General features: G+C 39.3%; 1 protein-coding gene across 22 annotated transcripts in view; it reads right to left on the reverse strand.

The window, feature by feature from the left end:
• PPIP5K2 (diphosphoinositol pentakisphosphate kinase 2) overlaps positions 1 to 18,998 on the reverse strand; it is a 54,454-nt gene that overhangs the window by 33,548 nt on the left and 1,908 nt on the right. For 15 of the 22 annotated variants that reach the window (XM_068926811.1, XM_068926804.1, XM_068926817.1 and 12 more), the window contains exons 2-7: positions 6,699 to 7,099; positions 4,978 to 5,173; positions 4,161 to 4,251; positions 3,218 to 3,303; positions 1,871 to 2,025; positions 1,209 to 1,310 (exon numbers count right to left, since the gene is read on the reverse strand). In XM_068926811.1, the coding sequence (XP_068782912.1) occupies positions 1,209 to 1,310; positions 1,871 to 2,025; positions 3,218 to 3,303; positions 4,161 to 4,251; positions 4,978 to 5,173; positions 6,699 to 6,842 (774 nt within the window). In that variant the 5' untranslated portion in view covers positions 6,843 to 7,099. Of the gene's footprint in view, positions 1 to 1,208; positions 1,311 to 1,870; positions 2,026 to 3,217; positions 3,304 to 4,160; positions 4,252 to 4,977; positions 5,174 to 6,698; positions 7,125 to 18,998 lie in introns of all 22 variants that reach the window. The other 7 variants (XM_068926823.1, XM_068926822.1, XM_068926821.1 and 4 more) reach the window with 2 other exon arrangements.

An 18,998-nucleotide genomic window follows, 5' to 3' on the forward strand; every position in this document is an offset into this window, starting at 1 on the left:
ACTGCTATCACAAGGCATGGCAGGCAGCATCACCAACCTCCTGCAAGACCCGACTGTGCATTTCCTTCCTGACTGATGAATGTAGTTTCTCAGACGCTAGCAAGCCAGAATGAGAACATGGATGACAGAAATACCTAAAAGCAGGTCAACTCAGGTAAGAGGGCGAGTTGGGTGAAGTTGATACGAAGACGAAAGTCTTTTTACTTGAAGAAAAATCTACTCAGGATGCTTAAGTCCACAGTCGCTGTTCAGTGACTACACTATCACACTAGTCAAAGCAGTCTCTACCCAGTCATTTGAATCTCTTCAGATCACTAGAGACATTTTTGAAAATAGATTGTAAAGCTCTTTACACAGGCTTCTGCAACCTCAGGTTAACCCCCTGCAAAGTATTCTGCATGGTGTTGCACACAAAAACCATGTGAAGGGGACAGCTCACAAAAGCACAGCAACTTTAAAGAACAGGGAATTTGTCTGAAAACATAAAACCAGCACTCCCCTCATGCATCTCCAAGTGGAAAAAGTTGACTGCTAAATTTCAGGCTCTCTAACTTCCACTCTTGGCCTAAATATGGTGCTATCCCAAGCATAAGGTAAAACAATTGTTTGATGTGTTTTGTGATAGGCTCAGAATTGACTTTGGACACAAAGGGAGGGAAAGCAATTTCTATAGGCTGAGTTCCTGCTCTGTTATTAATGTATTTTATCACTCTATTATGATGCCTACCTAATCTTTGTATCTGTTAAAGTGTATGAAGAAAAGATTATAAATAATATATAGGTACATTTAATGCATTACCTTTTCCAACTTCATATAGTTTTAGTAAGTAACTAGTGTTTATTAATGATAAGATTAAAATATTTGGTAAACATATATTTCAGGTACAGTTTTTTTGCAAACTTCAGACAAAACATCAAGGTTTATACAGGAAAGTATGCAGTGTTCTGGCACTAATACATTACAAAAAAAGACAATGTGTCAGGTAATAAGCATCCAGTACTTGACTGCAAGGACATAAACAAAGATACTCTGAACTACAAGTACTGCGTCCTGCTAGAATAAGAACGACATTCTCTACTTATGAACCGTATCAAAACGTTATTAAAATTAATCCTTGATACACAGATATACTTTCATCTTTAAAGCTGACAGACTCTTAGAGCACTTGATTGTTCTAAATATAAATCAGAACGCGTGGTTGTCATACCTTCACATCAGTGCCATCTGTAGGCATGAATTCCTCATAAATATAGGAGCCTGTTTTTCTCACACTGCTTTCAGGGGAATAAACACTGCTTCTGCTGCCGATCTAAAATAAATATTTGTCTATTAATAAACTCATAGGTTACTGTATGAGAAACTCTTAAAACTCCTTAAAGTACCACATCTGTACTGATAGAACACATTTCCTGTCCTAAATGAACCAAGTAGCTTTTGATTGTTCTTGGAAGATTTTTATGATATTCTAAACATGCCCTGATAGCGTACACTTCTTTTATCTACAAGAATAGGCAGTAGCTCACAGTCTGCAAAAAAGGAACAGGGGTCTTAATTCATTCTATAAGTTTTCCCGAAATGCACTTTTCTGATCTGTCACTACTCCTTTATAGGCCATATATGACAAAGGCAAAGATGCACGTCCCAGCTAACATACGGACAGGACAGAATTACTGTGCAATTATCTGCTAGGCATCTGCAGCTTTTTTTTTTTTTTTTGGAAGAAAAAAAGAACAAAGGCTGTTAACTTTCTTATGGAATCTACTTTTGTATTCTCACACTAGGAGACTGATTCCACCCCACAAGAACTAATTTCACCAATCTTCCACTTAGCATGACAGAATCTCAGCAGTTTTAGTACACTGTCCTCACCTTTCGGAAGAGTCTCTGGCTCCCGCCCCCAGCAGATGTTGGATAATAAATGTAAACATTGTGGTCCTCAGCGCTAACTGGCTTTTCTACAAAAGGCTTTTGGAAAATTTCCCCATTCACTTCCACATGATCTTCTCCTTCAATCAAACTGCATTCTGAGGAAACAGTGCAAACAGAGATGCAATGATATATTCATGGAAAAAGATGATTAGAGATTACGGGTGATTTTGGAGGTTGAAGTAGATTAACATGAATATTTGGTTGTCTGATTTGCTACTGACTGCACAAGGACTTGATCATCATGTGCTGAATATGTTTGCTGTAGCACATCTAAATGGTATTACGTTAATCCTCTGTTTCAGGACTTCTGCTGATTCTTGCAGAATCAGAGAGCAAGTCCTCCCCTAAAGAGGCATAATCCTGTATATGAGCTTTTTTTTTTTTTTTTGGAAATGTTTCAAAGGAAGGAGGTAGGGCTGTTAGTTTCTTACTTTCTCTGAAATACCAGAGTGATCACAGCTAGACAGTTAATGTGGGGCCAGATGCAATGGTACTTTCATCGGGCTGAGAACTCTTTCACAATATGTGTTGGATTAGGTAGCTCTTCTGTGTATGGGATCAGAAGTCACTTCGCTACAGGCTGGCTGGGTGCAGTAGCTTTCATTTGACTTCAAAGACAATAAAATGAGTCTTTTTTTCTCTGACATCATGCAGACTTTTTCACCTAAAATTCTCTACCCCTCCAAAGAGCTACAACATGATAATGCTCCAATTTTCCTTATTGTTTATCTTACTCTTATGTCTTGATCTGTCATTGCAATCTCCTATAGTTATAGGATGTTTGATTTTTAGTAGAAAAAGCTCTTAGGTTTGCTTTCAAGAAGAGAAAAAATTCATTGCAAGTGATGGTCAGAGGAGAACATCTGCAGAATCTCTCTGTACTACATTTCCTTTACACAGTTCCTTGTATTTGAAAGGGAAAGCATTCAATAGCCTGAGTTGTTTTTGCCAGTCTTACTACTCTAAGCAAGATTACTAATTACAGTGGGTAATTTAAGAAAAATCATGAATGCTGCTCTCCTTGGCTGGTAGCATACTTCTGTATCAGTTTGATTTTGGAAGGCCTCATTCTAGCTGGTTTATGATGGCTATAAGAGAATTCTGATCCCAGACTTCAGAATCATCAAACATATACTGCAATTAAATACTAGAGAAGACATTGATCTCTGAGCCAATGAACTAATTCTCTAGAAAGTAAAGTTTAGTTAGCTTTCAAGTATGTATCTACTGTTCTCCAACGGAAACCAAAGGATGCCAGTGGTTGATACTTTTGTCATCAGTTTTTACCTTGGGGATTGTTTGGATCACGGTTTAGAACTGCATAACGAGGAAGTAAAATGCCTTCAGCTTTAAGAATACTGTATACTTCTCTCCTAGAAGGAAAGAACAGAAGTTGCACAGTAAGACTGCAAGTCCTGACAGTATTTGTATTTTCCAAACCCATGAGCGCGTGGAAGGGAGGAGGAAAATATATAACCACATCACATAAATCACTTGTAATACTCGGTGCATACAATGCTACAATGCTTCAAAAGGTTGTTGATGGAGAGCTGTACCTTTGCAGTGATCTCATCAGTATCAGCAAAACAATGTTTGCAGTGCCAGTGCTTTCCCTCCACACTCACACTGCAAGAGCAATTTCCACAGAACAAGTCTCTCAGTAGAAGAGAGTAACAAGAAGGGCTGAAAAAGTTCATATAGCACAGCAATTGAAGGCGTCCAAAACAGCAAGTCTGTTCACTGTTCAGAAAGCGCTAATGTTTCTTTATTTTGCTTACTACTGTTTTCTTAATATTTGCTAACCATGATTGCAGCCCAGAAAGAAAATTCACTTTGGTATTCAAATACCATGTGGTCATTCAACGACCCCCAGAAGTTTTAACGTTACAGAAAAAGTCTTTCATAAGCCACACGAATTCTATAACTATGGAATGCTCTACAGTAGCAGAGAACGGTTGTGACCCCAGAATCAAACGTTCTTTTATTTCCTCATCTCAGAGGCAATTAACTGTTTAATATATTTCCGATTAAGCTTTTCCTGTTTCACAGCTAACACCATCTTGCATAATAACTATGTTCACTGAGGCTGCTAATCTCTTTCAATATATACAACTGCAAAGTACGATGCTCGTAAAGCGTAAAATTAATACTCTACAAGAAATTGAACATTTCGAAGCGAGTCCCTCGCTTAGAAGTGGTTTGTTCTTGACAGGTAGTTAGCATCACTTACCTGTCTTGTATGTGATACTGCATATTCAAGTCATTGATTATAAATGGATTCCTGAGTTTTGCATAGGCAACTGCTTTGTCCAGGGGAAAACCTAAAATGTTTATTAACGAGTATAAATAAGAATCACAAGACACAATGCTAGTAAATAGTTTGGAACCTTCATTTGCAAACTTCAGAGTATAACCAGACATATGGCTTTGGGAGGATGTTCCCTCTCTCAACTGTAAACGTACATAATGTGAGCTTAAGACAATCATGAAACTATAGCTTGATTTCAGTGTACGTTGCCATAAGTAATCTTCCTGTTTCCCATTCCCTCCTCCTCACTCCACATTCCCTAGTGCCAGAACTAGGGCTTGTGTTGCCTCTGCCCGAAAAATGTGATTTTTAACCTCAGCCCACTCATCTTTGGTTCACTGCAGAGTTCCACAAAAAACATAGAGATTAGCAGAGATACAGGAACAAGTAGCTAGAAACCCAACACGCCCACTGAGAGAGCAGCATGCTTTTGCAGTTATTGATCCAAGTTAGTATTAGATCAACAGGGCTTACCATTCCACTGGCTTTCCAAATATTTACTAATGGAACAGCTATTTTAAATGTCATGTCAGGACAGCACTTTCTCACACAATAAAAACAGCATCATTTTAAGAGCTTGCATTTTAAAAGTCAGTTGTATTACATTAAACAAGACAAGGGCACTGCTTCCTAGGAAAAATCTAAGAGAACTGCAAGGCAAAAATAATTTAAAAAAATCCCTAGACTGGAAGAAATACTTAGTTGTTGAAAATATTCATTGTATTAGTAAAAGATTTACCTTTAGAATGAAAGGAAATGAGACAGTCACATAAAGGCCAGTTTTCAACTGGCTCATTCAAAATAACATCCTCTTCAAATATTACAACAGTTATGTACTTAAACATGGAGAGGCGTTCAAGAATTTCTTTCATTGGTTTGGACTTAGATTTCTTAGCCATTGAACAAATCCCAACTAAAATTTGTCTTTCTGGTGGCTGAGGGGGGGGAAAAAAAGCAATTATTAAGTATTCTCAGAATGCAACAGTGTAATAGCAGTATAATAGTGCAGACATATTCTGTTAAAATTTACATACATGATTAAAAGCTATATTAGAGGTAGTAAATTGCTAGCAAGTAACACAACTCTGTGAGACAGCATTCTGCCCTGCGTCCTTATGAAACATGCTTCAGGAAATTAAATTTTTCAACAGGATTATACTACTTTAAAATATTTTTTATCTTACCAGGAACAAATAGACAGGATCAAAAACTGAGTGAGAAATGCCACACCAGAGTGAGATCACACTTGCGGCTTACTGGGAAATTAACCAGTAACTCATTTTTAAACAATTTAATTTTTCTAAATCTATTTAGCCACAAGGTTTCACATTTTATTACCCATAAGTGAATTATGATAATGAAAATGAATCAAATGGAAAATACTACTCTAGATTTCTCAGAGTTACTCTGTGTATAGCTAGTTTCACTCTGTATAGTCGATATTCTCTTTCACTTTATAAGCCTTCAAAAAATTTGACTTTCCCCAATGGTAGTAAGTGCAACAGCTAAACTGCTCATGTGTTTAAAAATAAACAACCCCATAAAAATCCTTTAAAGCTACTGGTCTTTTAAAACATAGCCAGTTACTTTTTCTTGTTAAAATACACTGACTGCATTAAACAGCGTGAGCTGCTAATTTTGCAGTAGGTGTTTGCATTTCAATTAATCACAGCCAAGTGTTAGATTAACATTTCTTTTAATTTAAATTTTAGACATGCTTGCAAACAACGAAAGTTTAATCTGATGATTCCCTAAAGTGAAATGTTACAGACAAAAAGATGAAGAAAAAAATACAATTTAACAGAGACATGACATTCTTCGTGCAGACTAAAATGAAGAGCGTCAGTTCTAAACAAGCTAAAAAGTGGGAAGCAGTGTTAAAATAATTCAGAACATTCTGCAAGTACAACAAACTAGGGTATAAATTGAGATTAATTTTACATGCACTTTCTATAGACCAAGATAAGAAAGAAGGAAAGAATAAAAACATGTCATATCCTCATAAGAACAACAGTAAGATGATCATAAGATGAAAATAGAAATTTTAAGAATCTGTTCAAACTGACAAAGGTAATTCCATGGCAGTTGACAATATATACCAAGGATAAACTCTCTCTATCATTTTTTGCTACTCATTATCCAATTAAGGCTCATGCTCTGAAATTCAATCCCAGAAACCAAAACAAGTCTGCAAAACTGGCACAGCCACCTGAACTGCCCTCAAACTCTGTATTAAGGTCAAGCACATCTACTTCCTAGATCAAGGTATACATACTGCAACTTATTTTTCAAGTGTGGTGCATTGCCAAATGTAACTGATGGGTGGTTATCTTAATATGATTAGACATTTCCCAATTTAGATCACCGTTTCAGTATTAGACTTAACGTGAGCTAATATAATTTCAAAGGTAAAATAACATTAGAAAACATACAGTGCATACATGCCCCTACAGTACATACAGAGTCATATTCTTCCTCTTCCTCTTCCGCATGGCCATAGAAGTGATCATAATCTGTAGACCTGGCTGAGTCCAGCAATTCCTCTCCATCTTCTCCACCGACGAAGAACCTAGGAGGATCGCTCTCTGTTGCGCTAACAGACATGACTACAAGGCCTATGGAGATCTAGGTAGAAACTGCATCCACTTTGGCAGCTGAGACACTGGGCATATTCCCAATGACTTGGGAACACAAAAGGCCCCAGCTCTTTGATACTGCTTCTGCAGCGTTGCTACTGTGATTAAACTGTCTTCCAGGCACAGTTTAACCGGTATCAGCTGTTCATTATTGGTTTGAGTTGTTGCTCCAAGAAACCAGACACAGGTTACAGTTTCCCTGAGATGATATGGCAACTTTTTATCCTAAAAAACAAACACACACATGCAACTGATAAAGGCACATAAAAACCACTTCCTTATTTTAAAAAAGCATTTGGAGAACTATATACCTCTGATATACGACAGAGTGTCCAAAGCAAAAGCATCAGAAGTAAAGCCCTGCAGGCTGCACACAATCTACATTTCTACATGTATGTTCGGAGCAGGGGGAAGTAATTTCAAGATGTTTTCAAACTGCTTACTCAGATATTTCAAAAATATCTATCTGGTATAACTCAGGAAAGTAAAAAGCATTAAATGCATTCTTTCCAACTTTTAGGAAGGGTAAAGCATAAAGGAGATTTTATAAAGAGATAAAGGAACAAAAGTCTTCTCCGATATTTGAGATATTTAAATCCCTATTCCTGTCAGCTGTTCTCCCTCCCCCCCATCGTTTCCCAGTCAAATGAGCCATGGTAAACAACTAAAACTAACAGATAAAAATACTAAAATAAATAAATAAATATATATAGCACCACTATTAAAGCTATTTAAGAAAATTATTCTTTCAAAAACACAATAAGACTCTGGTTTGAAAGCAAAATGTGTATGTTAACTTGGTGTCATGTGCTTATTTAGTTTGTTAATTTTTCAGTGTGAAAATGAAGCAACACTTAATCAATTCCAGAAATATCCATCAGCTCTGCCTTTGATCAAAACTACTTCTAAGCATCAACTTTCAATGTCCCAGCAAAGTGGATACACATTAACCAGTCACGTCAAAATAAGATTTTGGCCAAGCAAGCTGTATGCAGAAACAGACTCAATGCTCAGTCTTCCATTAGATTAACTAGACAACTGTTATCATTATAAATTGTGCATGATTTTGTCGTATTAATTATAACCCATTATTATTTGGAATTTTAATAAGCAGTTATTTGTTTAGAAGTTCATCTGATCACTTGGTTTCAGCGAAATGGCAGAAGTCATTTACAGGAATGCAAGTACACAACAGCTACAGAGACTGAGCTGCATGCCACATGCGGTAGAGGCAAACCACATCAACCTTCTTAAACAATGGTTTTAGACAATGAGAAAAAAGTTGCTGTAATGCATAAGCGTTCTAAATTAAAGGGATAAGAACAAAAATCATTTAGGTCGTTCATTAGTCAAATCATTGTGTAAGTACCATTGAACAATGATGTCTCAGCAGAACTGAATTTGTCTTTAAATATCTGCCAAAATAACTTCGATTGTTCTATAAACCAAGTGAAGCAATAGGCAATTTTCGGTGGTAATCAGCCATTCAGCCCCCTGTGAAAGGGGGTGGTAAACAGAGCAAAAGTTACCTGCCGTAAGTCAGAGAGCAATAGATTAAGCATGGACAAACAATACAGCTGCTTCAGATACAGAAAAGCTGAGGTCTAAACAACAGACACACTGGGATCTTGGAGTGACAGCAAGGGATTCCACTCTTAAATATATTTGCTACACACCTGCTGTTTCAATCCCATTAATAAAAATTACATTCTTTTATCATCTCAAACTGCAGCCGTTTGTGTTTCAAGCAACAAGAACATAATTAAACTTCAAACAATTCATTTTGCTGCCACGTGAGAGTTAGAAATTAGAGTACTGAGAGAACCCCTTTTATGAAACGGTGAAGAAAGCAAGCTGTCCAAATGTTGTTTCAAGTAAGATTCAGCAAGGCAGAGGTTATTGACAACATACACTGACAACTAATTCAGAATTTTGAAATAGTATTAAAGATAAAATTGAGTCAAAGAATTGGATCCAATCTTAAGAAAAACGACAATAATGTTTAACAGTTCCTCTCAAGACAGTTTGTCCCCCCCCCCAATTCTCTAAGTACTCTCACATTTAAAAGTATAATTAATTAGTCAGGTGAGTTCCTCACCAGGCCAATGAAAAAAAATCATTCTCAATTTGGTCACGAGAAGCTGAAGGAGGTATTGCAATATTTTACAGCTATCCCTAAAGCATAAGTGAGATAATACAGAATAAAAGCATAACTCTCTGTAAGGCCACGGTACAAATCATGATGCACTATTGCGCCACATTCATGAAGTTCTTGTCACTTCCTCTTCAGAAAAAGGGGGAGAATGCAAAGAAAAGGGTAAACAATTGAGGCATGACAAATCTACAAGATCATCAGCAACGGAGAAGGAAAATAGGGTATGACTGTTCATTATCGCTTCTAATGTTTTGCTTGAGGGCAAAGACTAGCAAGTGGAAGAGAAAAAGAAGAGTTTTTTCCCTCACAGTATACATAATTATGCTTTGGAAGTCCAGATGTTTTTGATTCTATAAACCTGTACGGGTTCAAAAAGTGATTAGGTAAGTTCATGGAAGGAGGAAAATATTGGATGCGATACCATCTCTTGAAGATGAATGAAGACATGCACTGCACTTAACATAAGATGACCTTTGTTCCCAAAGGCGGCTGCTGGGCACCACTTTAACACACAACTTCTCTTAGAAGGAGAATGAAACATGCCTAGCTCTCCTTAGAGAACTGCAGTTAACTAACCTAAAAATCCACTAATTGTGGATGACGAAGCTTTTTCGGTTAACCTCAGTATGTCAAAAAGCCATGTTACTCTGCACCTCGGATCACGATGACAGTATTTTTAAAAACATAACAAGGAATCTGACATTAATATCAAATAGCCACGCTATGAGGGTCTGTCTCTAGCGGTACTTGAATCTCTCTTACCTGAAGCGATCATTTCTCAAAGCAGGTAGCTAAGAAACCACACAAAGACTGATGGGAAAAGCACAACCCGTCCACAAATCAGACAAAGATAGCCTGGCAAATAGAATTCCCCAACAGGACGGATAAGCAAGTCTATTTGAAACTTAGTGTTTCTTCATTTTACTCACTCAAGAATCTGGAATGTGTTTGTTGGTCTTATTGATGGCAAACAGATCTACCAAGGGGAGCTTCACTTACGGAACACAGACTTTGAACGCTCACCTTTGTGGTTAGCAGATTGTTTTCTGCAGGATTTATCACACTGTTCACCCTCTGTAGGTGCTGTCTTTTGTGTCTTCTAACAAGTAAGTTGCAAGGCATGCACCTAACTTAACATACTGCTAGAGGAATTTATCTTATGGACGTTTCTTAGATCAGTTGACAATATCCTCAATATATTAGTTTGGAGAAGAACAAGCACCCTCTTCCTGAGCATATACTTTTCAGCTGCAGATGAGCCTCTCTAGCTCTTCCGGAGGAGCGTGCATTCAGCATTACAGGAAGACTGGTAAGAATATGCATTCATAAATCTAGAGAAGATAAGACAAACTGTGACTGTGAGGCAAACATTTGTATATTTGGTTTGAAAAACCATCCTCAGCCTGCCCCAGAGACACAGAAAATGCAACTTGGCAAGATACGTCTTGCCGGACTCCAACTGCTGTTTGGGAGCTTTCTTCAAGATTAGAGAACTATAGTTTTAAAAAAATAACTAAGCATAGCTACCTCAATGCCTACTCAGAATACAGATTTTTCTCAGTTGAGCAGATATAGTATTAAATTAAGGACAACAAGAAGGCCTTCTTCAAATACATCAATAGCAAAAGGAAGACTAGGGAAAATGTGGGCCCGCTGCTGAATGGGGCGGGTGCCCTGGTGACGAAGGATACAGAGAAGGCAGAGTTATTGAATGCCTTCTTTGCTTCTGTCTTCACTGCTAAGGCCAGTCCTGAGGAATTCCAGACCTTGGAGACAAGAGAGGAAGGCTGGAGAAAGAAAGACTCTCCCTTGTTTGAGGAGGATCAGGTTAGAGATCTTTTGTCCAAACTTGACATCCACAAATCCATGGGCCCCGATGGGATGCACCCACGAGTGCTGAGGGAGCTGGCGGATGTTATCGCTAGGCCACTCTCCATCATCTTTGAAAGGCCCTGGAGATCAGGAGAGGTGCCTGAGGACTGGAAGTAAGTCAATGTCACACCAGTCTTCAAAAAGGGCAAGAAGGAGGAGGCAGGAAACTACAGGCCTGTCAGCCTCACCTCCATCCCTGGAAAGGTGATGGAACAGCTCCTCCTGAAGGTCATCACTAAGCATCTGGAGGACAAGAAGGTGATCAGGAGTAGTCAGCATGGATTCGCCAAAGGGAAATCATGCTTGACCAATCTGATAGCCTTCTATGACGGAATGACTGGCTGGGTAGATGAGGGCAGAGCAGTGGATGTTGTCTACCTGGACTTCAGCAAGGCTTTGGACACTGTCTCCCATCACATCCTCCTAGGTAAGCTCAGGAAGTGTGAGCTAGATGAGTGGACGGTGAGGTGGATTGAGAACTGGCTGGATGGCCGAGCTCAGAGGGTTGTGGTGAATGGCGCAGAGTCTAGTTGGAGGCCTGTGGCTAGTGGTGTCCCCCAGGGGTCAGTCCTGGGTCCAGTCTTGTTCAATATATTCATCAATGACCTGGAGGAAGGGACAGAGTGCACCCTCAGCAAGTTTGCTGATGATACTAAACTGGGGGGAGAGGCTGACACACCAGAAGACTGTGCTGCCCTTCAGAGGGACCTGGAGAGGCTGGAGAGGTGGGCCGAGAGGAACCTCCTGAAGTTCAACAAAGGCAAGTGCAAGGTCCTGCACCTAGGCAGGAATAATCCCATGCACCAGTACAAGCTGGGGGTTGACCTGCTGGAAAGTAGCTCTGCCGAGAAGGACCTGGGAGTGCTGGTGGACAACAAGTTAAACCTGAGCCAGCAGTGTGCCCTGGTGGCCAAGAAGGCCAATGGTCTCCTGGGGTGCATTAGGCAGAGTGTTGCCAGCAGGTCGAGGGAGGTGATCCTGCCCCTCTCCTCAGCCCTGGTGAGGCCTCACCTGGAGTACTGTGTCCAGTTCTGGGCTCCCCAGTACAAGAGGGACATGGCACTCCTGGAGAGAGTCCAGCGGAGGGCTACCAAGATGATTAGAGGGCTGGAGCACCTCTCCTATGAAGAAAGACTGCAAGAGCTGGGCCTGTTCAGCCTGGAGAAGAGAAGATTGAGAGGGGATCTCATCAACGTGTACAAGTATCTGAAGGGGGAGTGTCAAGAGGATGAGGCCAGCCTCTTCTCCGTGGTGCCCAGCAACAGGACAAGAGGCAATGGGCAGAAACTGAACCACAGGAAGTTCCGTCTGAACCTGAGAAAAAACTTCTTCACTGTGAGGGTGACAGAGCATTGGAACAGGTTGCCCAGAGAGGTGGTGGAGTCTCCTTCGCTGGAGATATTCAAAAGCCGTCTGGATGTGATCCTGGGCAATATGCTCTAGGTGACCCTGCTTGAGCAGGGAGGTTGGACTAGATGATCTCCAGAGGTCCCTTCCAACCTAAACGATTCTGTGATTCTGTGAAATTTATTTTGCAATTTTCTCTCTCCTAAGGAGAGAAAACTAGCGTAAGGACCATGGATCAAGCAACAGAAATCTTGGGATGAACTCATTTCAAAAATCAATTATCCAAGTATATGAATTGCTAGATTGGGCCAGTTTGCAATAGTAGGGAATAACAAGAATTTTGAGTTTGTAAAAATAAGGCCAGAGATACAGAATCAAGAAAAGATACTGACCCTTTTGCAGTCTTGTAAACTACTACTGCATGGACTAGCTGAATTCCACAGAAATTGGCATTCCGATAGCTGATGATTTTCAGTTTATCTTTCAGTCAGCAGACGCTGTAAGCTACTGTCATTAGCATAAATTTGTGTCATGACAGAAATGACTAAATTCTTTATTTACAGAGCAAATACTTTTAGAGATAAGAATTAAGTTCCTTCTCCTCCAAATGCTTTGGCTGCTATAAAAATTAAGGAACCTGTTCTTTCTTGTGGTGTGTGGAATAAGACAAGTCCAAGAAAAGGGACAACGGAAAGAAAAATCTGAAGATAAAGGACGAACTGCAGTGAATAATTTATAGAAGCCTCCTAAAACAACCACAGTAATCTGAGGTCAACAGAAAGCGTAGCAACCAACATGTGGTAGAAAGACAGTCGTTGGATTAATATATGGTTCGCAAATTGTATGCCAAGGAGAAATAACAAATGACAAAGCAAGAAGATGGAGCTTTCTTCTGAAACGAAGTCTCAGTTCCTCTGGAAGCACTGTCAGGGGTGTTTTGATGGTGACAGGAGAAGCTTCTAACATACTGTGTTTTAAGCAGAATTCCATCTTGCTGCCTACCATAGGCAGCAACGAAGAAGTCTTTCCAGCGCCCGGTCTTCTGTATTAAGAAGCGAGCAGCAGTAAAATAGAGGCAGGGACGCTCTATGTTATATCCTCTCATACCAGATGCATAAGCATAAGCCTCATTAGACAGAGAAGATTAAAAGATTTCATGCATACCTCAACCAGAGAAGACCGCAAACTAAGCAAGATAAAACCCAGAGCTTTCTACTGGAACATACACTGATCCATTTCCAATGGGGTAACGGCCAGAAGATCCAGGCAACAATCTCCTCCTGTGCAATAACCTTTCAAGGTGAAGCAAATTAGATTATGTTCCCTTTAAACCTCAGCTGTTATGCAAGGGTTCTATTTTACAGCTTACAGATTAAAAATCTGTTATTTCTGAACACCAGTTTACCAGTGTCGTTTTCTTTTAAAGAACTTTCAACCAAACGTATGGCCTGTTCACTCTGCCTGTCCTAAAATTTCCTATTCATGATCACCCAAAAAAAAGGGGAAGGGAAAAAAAAAGCAACAAAAACACCTGCTTAAGGAAAAACATTAGTAAATTTACTCACTTTACATTAGCAAAACAAACCAATCTCAGCTTTTCCCTGAAAAAGTCAGATGGCACTAAAATAGCCTAATGACAAAGAGAAGCAAAAACCCTTAAGTTTGATCCCTACTATTAATGCTTACTAATAAAAGGTATTCAAAGGTAATATTCTGAATAGATAAAATTATACATAGATAAATTTAACCATTAATATACAGATAGGGTTGTACTTGAATCACAGATTTTGGTAGCCTGCTAAACACTCAGTCGGGGTATTCTACAGACTTTTTCTGATACTTCCACAAATAAATTCCTAAAGAGGTTTCACAAACCAAAAAGCAGTCTCTAACAAATGTTAAATAGATAATCCTTCAAATAGTTTTCCTGTACCCACTCCACGTGTTATAGCAGCTCAGGAATCCAGCCTTGGTATTTCCCATATTTACTTAGACCATGAAATCAGCATTCCAGTAACTGTCAGCAACAAAGCAGCTCAACACAGGAGCAATGATCTGAAAGGGCTCAAAGTTTTAACAGCTGTTATAAAACACCTATAAAAATATGACTTTTGGAAAAGAAGGTAAGCATTCCTCCAGCTTTTTTTTTTTTTTTTTTTGGCATAAGCATAGCTACCAAAAGAACAAACTATCTCTGTATACTCTAACGAAAAGTAATAGACCAAAACTAGAGTAAGTGTTTCTCACTTGTAATTGCAAAGAAAAACCATACCATACACAGGACAGCCATAAGGAACTTCTAAATCAGGAGCAACACATGAAAACTTCTTTTGGAAATGCCATTATAAGAAAACAATTCAAAAACACCTTTGTTCCATTTACATTGTGCAGTGTAAACAAATAACTGTACAAAAAGCATAACTGGTACTCACCTGTTATATGATTCTGTACTAAAAAACTAAAACGACACCCTTCCCCCAAAGCATTGCCCCTTTTGAAGTTTCAGTTCTTACCACTGCAAGCTTATTCAAACTGCTAGGAGTCCACTATCAGTTTCCTCCAATTCAAATTAAGAAGTGAAAAACTGAATGGCTTTAAGAGCCATTTTTAGGTGGCCTAAGAAAGATATCAAAAAAACTTTCGACATTTTTAGAACTGCTGTGCCTAACATTTTCATTAACAGCCTATATTACATTTAGCAGTAAGTAGTACGTTAGATGTTCTGAATAAACATCATCTAACCAAAGTCTTCTAAAGCAAGCTGGAGGTTGGGTTTTTTCCTGGGAATCTTTACATTTTTCAGATACATTTATGCTTCTGATCTAAAGTGCAGAGACAAGGAATACTTAAGAGGCCTGCAAATGAGAAGGTTTCTCCCTACCTGGCAGTTACCGAATATGGTGACAATGATGTCTGCCTCACGATTGCTGAAAGATGTTTTTATCTGTTTTAGAATCCTGCCTGTGCAACGTGACCGCTCATGTAGCAAGTCACCAAAGAAGGGCAGTTTGTTGGGTTGCTGCTCATGCAGAGACAATGCAGGGGAGATGGGGGGGAATCGAGAGGGACACAGGAAGAACAAAAACACAAGAGTTTGCATGCTGAGACAGCTGATACAAACAAGTATCACAGCTGCAAAGCTTCAATATAAGATCCCAAGTGTAAGGACCTGAGTGTTTTATGCATATGTATAATACCTTTCTACAGATGATCCAAACAAATTTGGTAATAATTCAGATTTAAACGTAGACTCTTGAACTACAAACAAGGCCCATGTTCACTAATGACATTTTCTTGGGTCTGACATAGGATCAGGAAGAGGAAGAAAAAGGTGAGAGGACAGAGAAGGCAGAAGAGGAGGGAAAGGATGCAAAGACACAGAAATTGCTGAAGACAATACTGTGAGCAAACCATAAATCACTTGTTGATTAGCATGGTAACTTATATAGCAACAGATACTTGGCTCTCCAGTCTACTTAAATATTCAATGTCTACTGTGTCACATCTTCAGTATTACATAACATAAATATTTACACACAAATGTTGTTCTGTTCTACCATACATCCTATGAGGTGGCTAGTAGTAGCTGTCAGCCCATTACTGAGACAGACTAAACCTAAAAGACGACATAGAACAGCTCTTTTCTGACATCCCCAAACCACAAAGAACGTTACAGTTTTAGCGTGCTGATAGTTTGCACGCACAAGAAGGACTACATCAAATGAAACATAACACATACAGAAAACACAAAAGGATATAGCGGTTTCCAGTAACTACTGAAACGTACAAAGTCCAGTGGCCTAAGTCTAGTTAACAACCACGAAATTATGAAAAGCCTTTAGCTCTCATCATCAAGTAAGAACTCCAACAACAAAGCCTTAAGAAGTTTATTCCCACCTTCCTCTCTCTGCTTTGCTCAGTCCCACTGGATTGCCAAACAATTGAGCTGATCTATATAACAGAAGAAATAAGTCAAGAAATAGGGTAGAAAAGGAAGCAAAGTAAACGAGAATTCTAAAAGCTTCTTGGCCACAGCTGAACTAACAATATAACATAAGGTTACTACATTCTGTGACAGGGAACGTGTCTCCTGCAACGATAATGCATTAAATCAACATCAAGGTCTAGATTTCACAACATTCAGGCATCTTCCCTTACAATAAGTAATCTATGCATTAATAGAAGCTTTTCAGAAGTTTCTTTTGCATTATGTAAGTATTTTACCAGGAAATCAAATGCAAGATTTAGACACCCCCCACCCCGGGAGGTCATATGAAAACAATTAGAAGGATGGACAGACCAGCGTATTGACAAGGGCAAAGAGTGATTCACACCCATGCATTGAATCAATAAAATTACTGAGGTACATCCCTTCTCACTCCCTTTACTCCATTCAAAAGCAGCTCCTTGCCCCAGTTGGGGAGCTGCAACCCACCCCCTCTCCTCCCAAACTCTCTCAGGACCCACCACAGCTTGCTCCACACTCCAGTACAGGGACAGCCACACCTTTACCATCTTCCTTTCCCCACACCCCAAATCCTGCACCTTATATAAGGACTTTTGTCCTGTTCAGACTCCCAGTTGAGTGTGTCAGCTCTGCCTGCTAGTCCCAGTCTCCTTCATTAGAAGTGATGGAGTAGGGCAATCTCCAGAATCAGTCAGGAAGAGGTGACACAACAGAAATTTTACAAAACAGAAGTTGAAGAGTACTTTTTTATTATTTGTTGCTTTTAGCCAGACACTTGGTTGCACCTGCAAGTCAAATGTGGCTTTCAGACTGTCAGATGAAAAGCCATAACCTAGCTTTAATGACAATGTGAACATGCTAAATTTTCTTTACACACACAACAAATATTTTGTACAGTGCTCCAAAAGCATTCTTATATACTACTTTATGCATTACTCCACCAGCAAAATTATAGCAGCACCCACTCTGAAATTGAGACTAATCTTTCAGTTTCACTCCACTGAGCTCTATGGAGACTGGAAGAAACATTTTGAAGAGGAGACAGAAGTCTTCCCCATCAGATAAGCGCTCCAAACACTTTTCCTGGCCATATCACTCTTGCACTGTTACCTGTACTTCATCTTCAGTAGTAGAGCATACAAGTACTGTTATTCAGACTTTTTTTTGGCTTGGTGGTTAGGACGTTTTTCTGATAAACAGAAAAGCAGGACTTGAAACTACGGACAGAGGAAGGAATAGAAATGATATTTCTCCTACTCAATTCAAGTGTTCTAACCGCTAGGCTGCTATGGTCTAACTCCACTTCCCTCACACACCAGCAGTTTTCCTCAAAGGTGGGCCACTGGGTTTCTACTTACAGCAGAGGGCTCGGTGCTCTGAATTCCAAACAGAAGAGAAAGAACGTGTAAAATCTCGCCAAAACTCTAAAGAGACAGAAATTCCCATCTTACCAGCACTTACTTTACAATAAATACTTACATTTCTTGAAATATTATGTAGCTCGGCTAGCCAACTAATTGCAGTTGCCTAAATCTTTTCCCAGGGACTTGAACTATTTTCCTAAAACTGTGCTACCTAACTGGTGTCCCTAAAGTAAGGTTTCCATCTGACCTTCCCATATTACAGTAGCTGAGCCCAGGATGCTAGAAGTTCAGAGCTGTAACCTGCCACGTGAACTAGGGCTGCATTAAGAAGCCAGCTTTGCAGAGTGGGAAGACATGCCTTTTAAGCTGTGGATGAAAGAGATTTCTAGCCTTAACAGACAACTGTTACATTTTTCAAACATTAATTACTTGGCTGGGTTTCCCGTGTTTGCTTTCTTCTCTAGTAATTCTACAGAGTAAATCAAAATATTTTTAGTCATTTAGAATTACCAAGCTTTAAACAAAATATCTTTTCCGGGTAAACACCTTAATCTTTCCCTTACCAAGCTCTTTGCTTAAAGAACTTATTTTTACCCCAATATCTCACTAGCTGAAGTATGACCTTTCATCATACTCAATGACGTTCACTAACACTCAGTCAAGAGCATGAAGAAGCCCCAAACACTGCACTATCACAGTGCTTCATCGTTCAACCCTTTAGCAGTCGTGGGGTCTAAATTGCAAAATGAACCATTGCAAACCTCCAACAGTAGTGTCAGAACAACCTTGGAGGTCTAAAATAAATAAATAACTAAATAAAATCCAGTCTGGCAAATATCACTGTCCTCTCCAAGACAGGAAAGGAGTATTTTTTAATACTGGCAAACACTACTACAAACTGACACGCGGCATGCATTGCAATTGCCTCCTGCTGAGCCACAGTACAGATAACCTTCACGTCCTCCAAGTTCATTTCTAAATCAAGTCTTGTCAAGCACATCACATGCATCAGCCATAAAAGATGGTTACATTAGTGGCAAGTCTGAATGTTTTAAAGAAAACTGATTTTTAAAGACCTCCCTTCAAATACATCAGAACAGCTTCTCTATATTCGCCCAGACAGTAGAACTAGTTAGTTTAACTTTTCAGAGATAAGAGGTTTTGCAAAGATGAGAAAGTATTGCCAAAAATTCTTTATCAAAGTTACAATAAACTCAGTGTCGAGAGGCCTGATCCTTTCTAACCACAATTACCAGAAGCATACTTCCACAAAACATATCAGTCAAGCAAGATAATGCAAGTAGTACAAAAATTCATATTTCCCAAATGCGGAACATAAAAGGGGCATATTACATCAGTCAACTCTCCCTGCCAAAAAGAGTTTTACATAACAACCATATTTTTGTTATGGGATGAATT

This window comes from Struthio camelus, chromosome Z (genome assembly GCF_040807025.1).
Source record: "Struthio camelus isolate bStrCam1 chromosome Z, bStrCam1.hap1, whole genome shotgun sequence".
Taxonomy (NCBI): domain Eukaryota; kingdom Metazoa; phylum Chordata; class Aves; order Struthioniformes; family Struthionidae; genus Struthio; species Struthio camelus.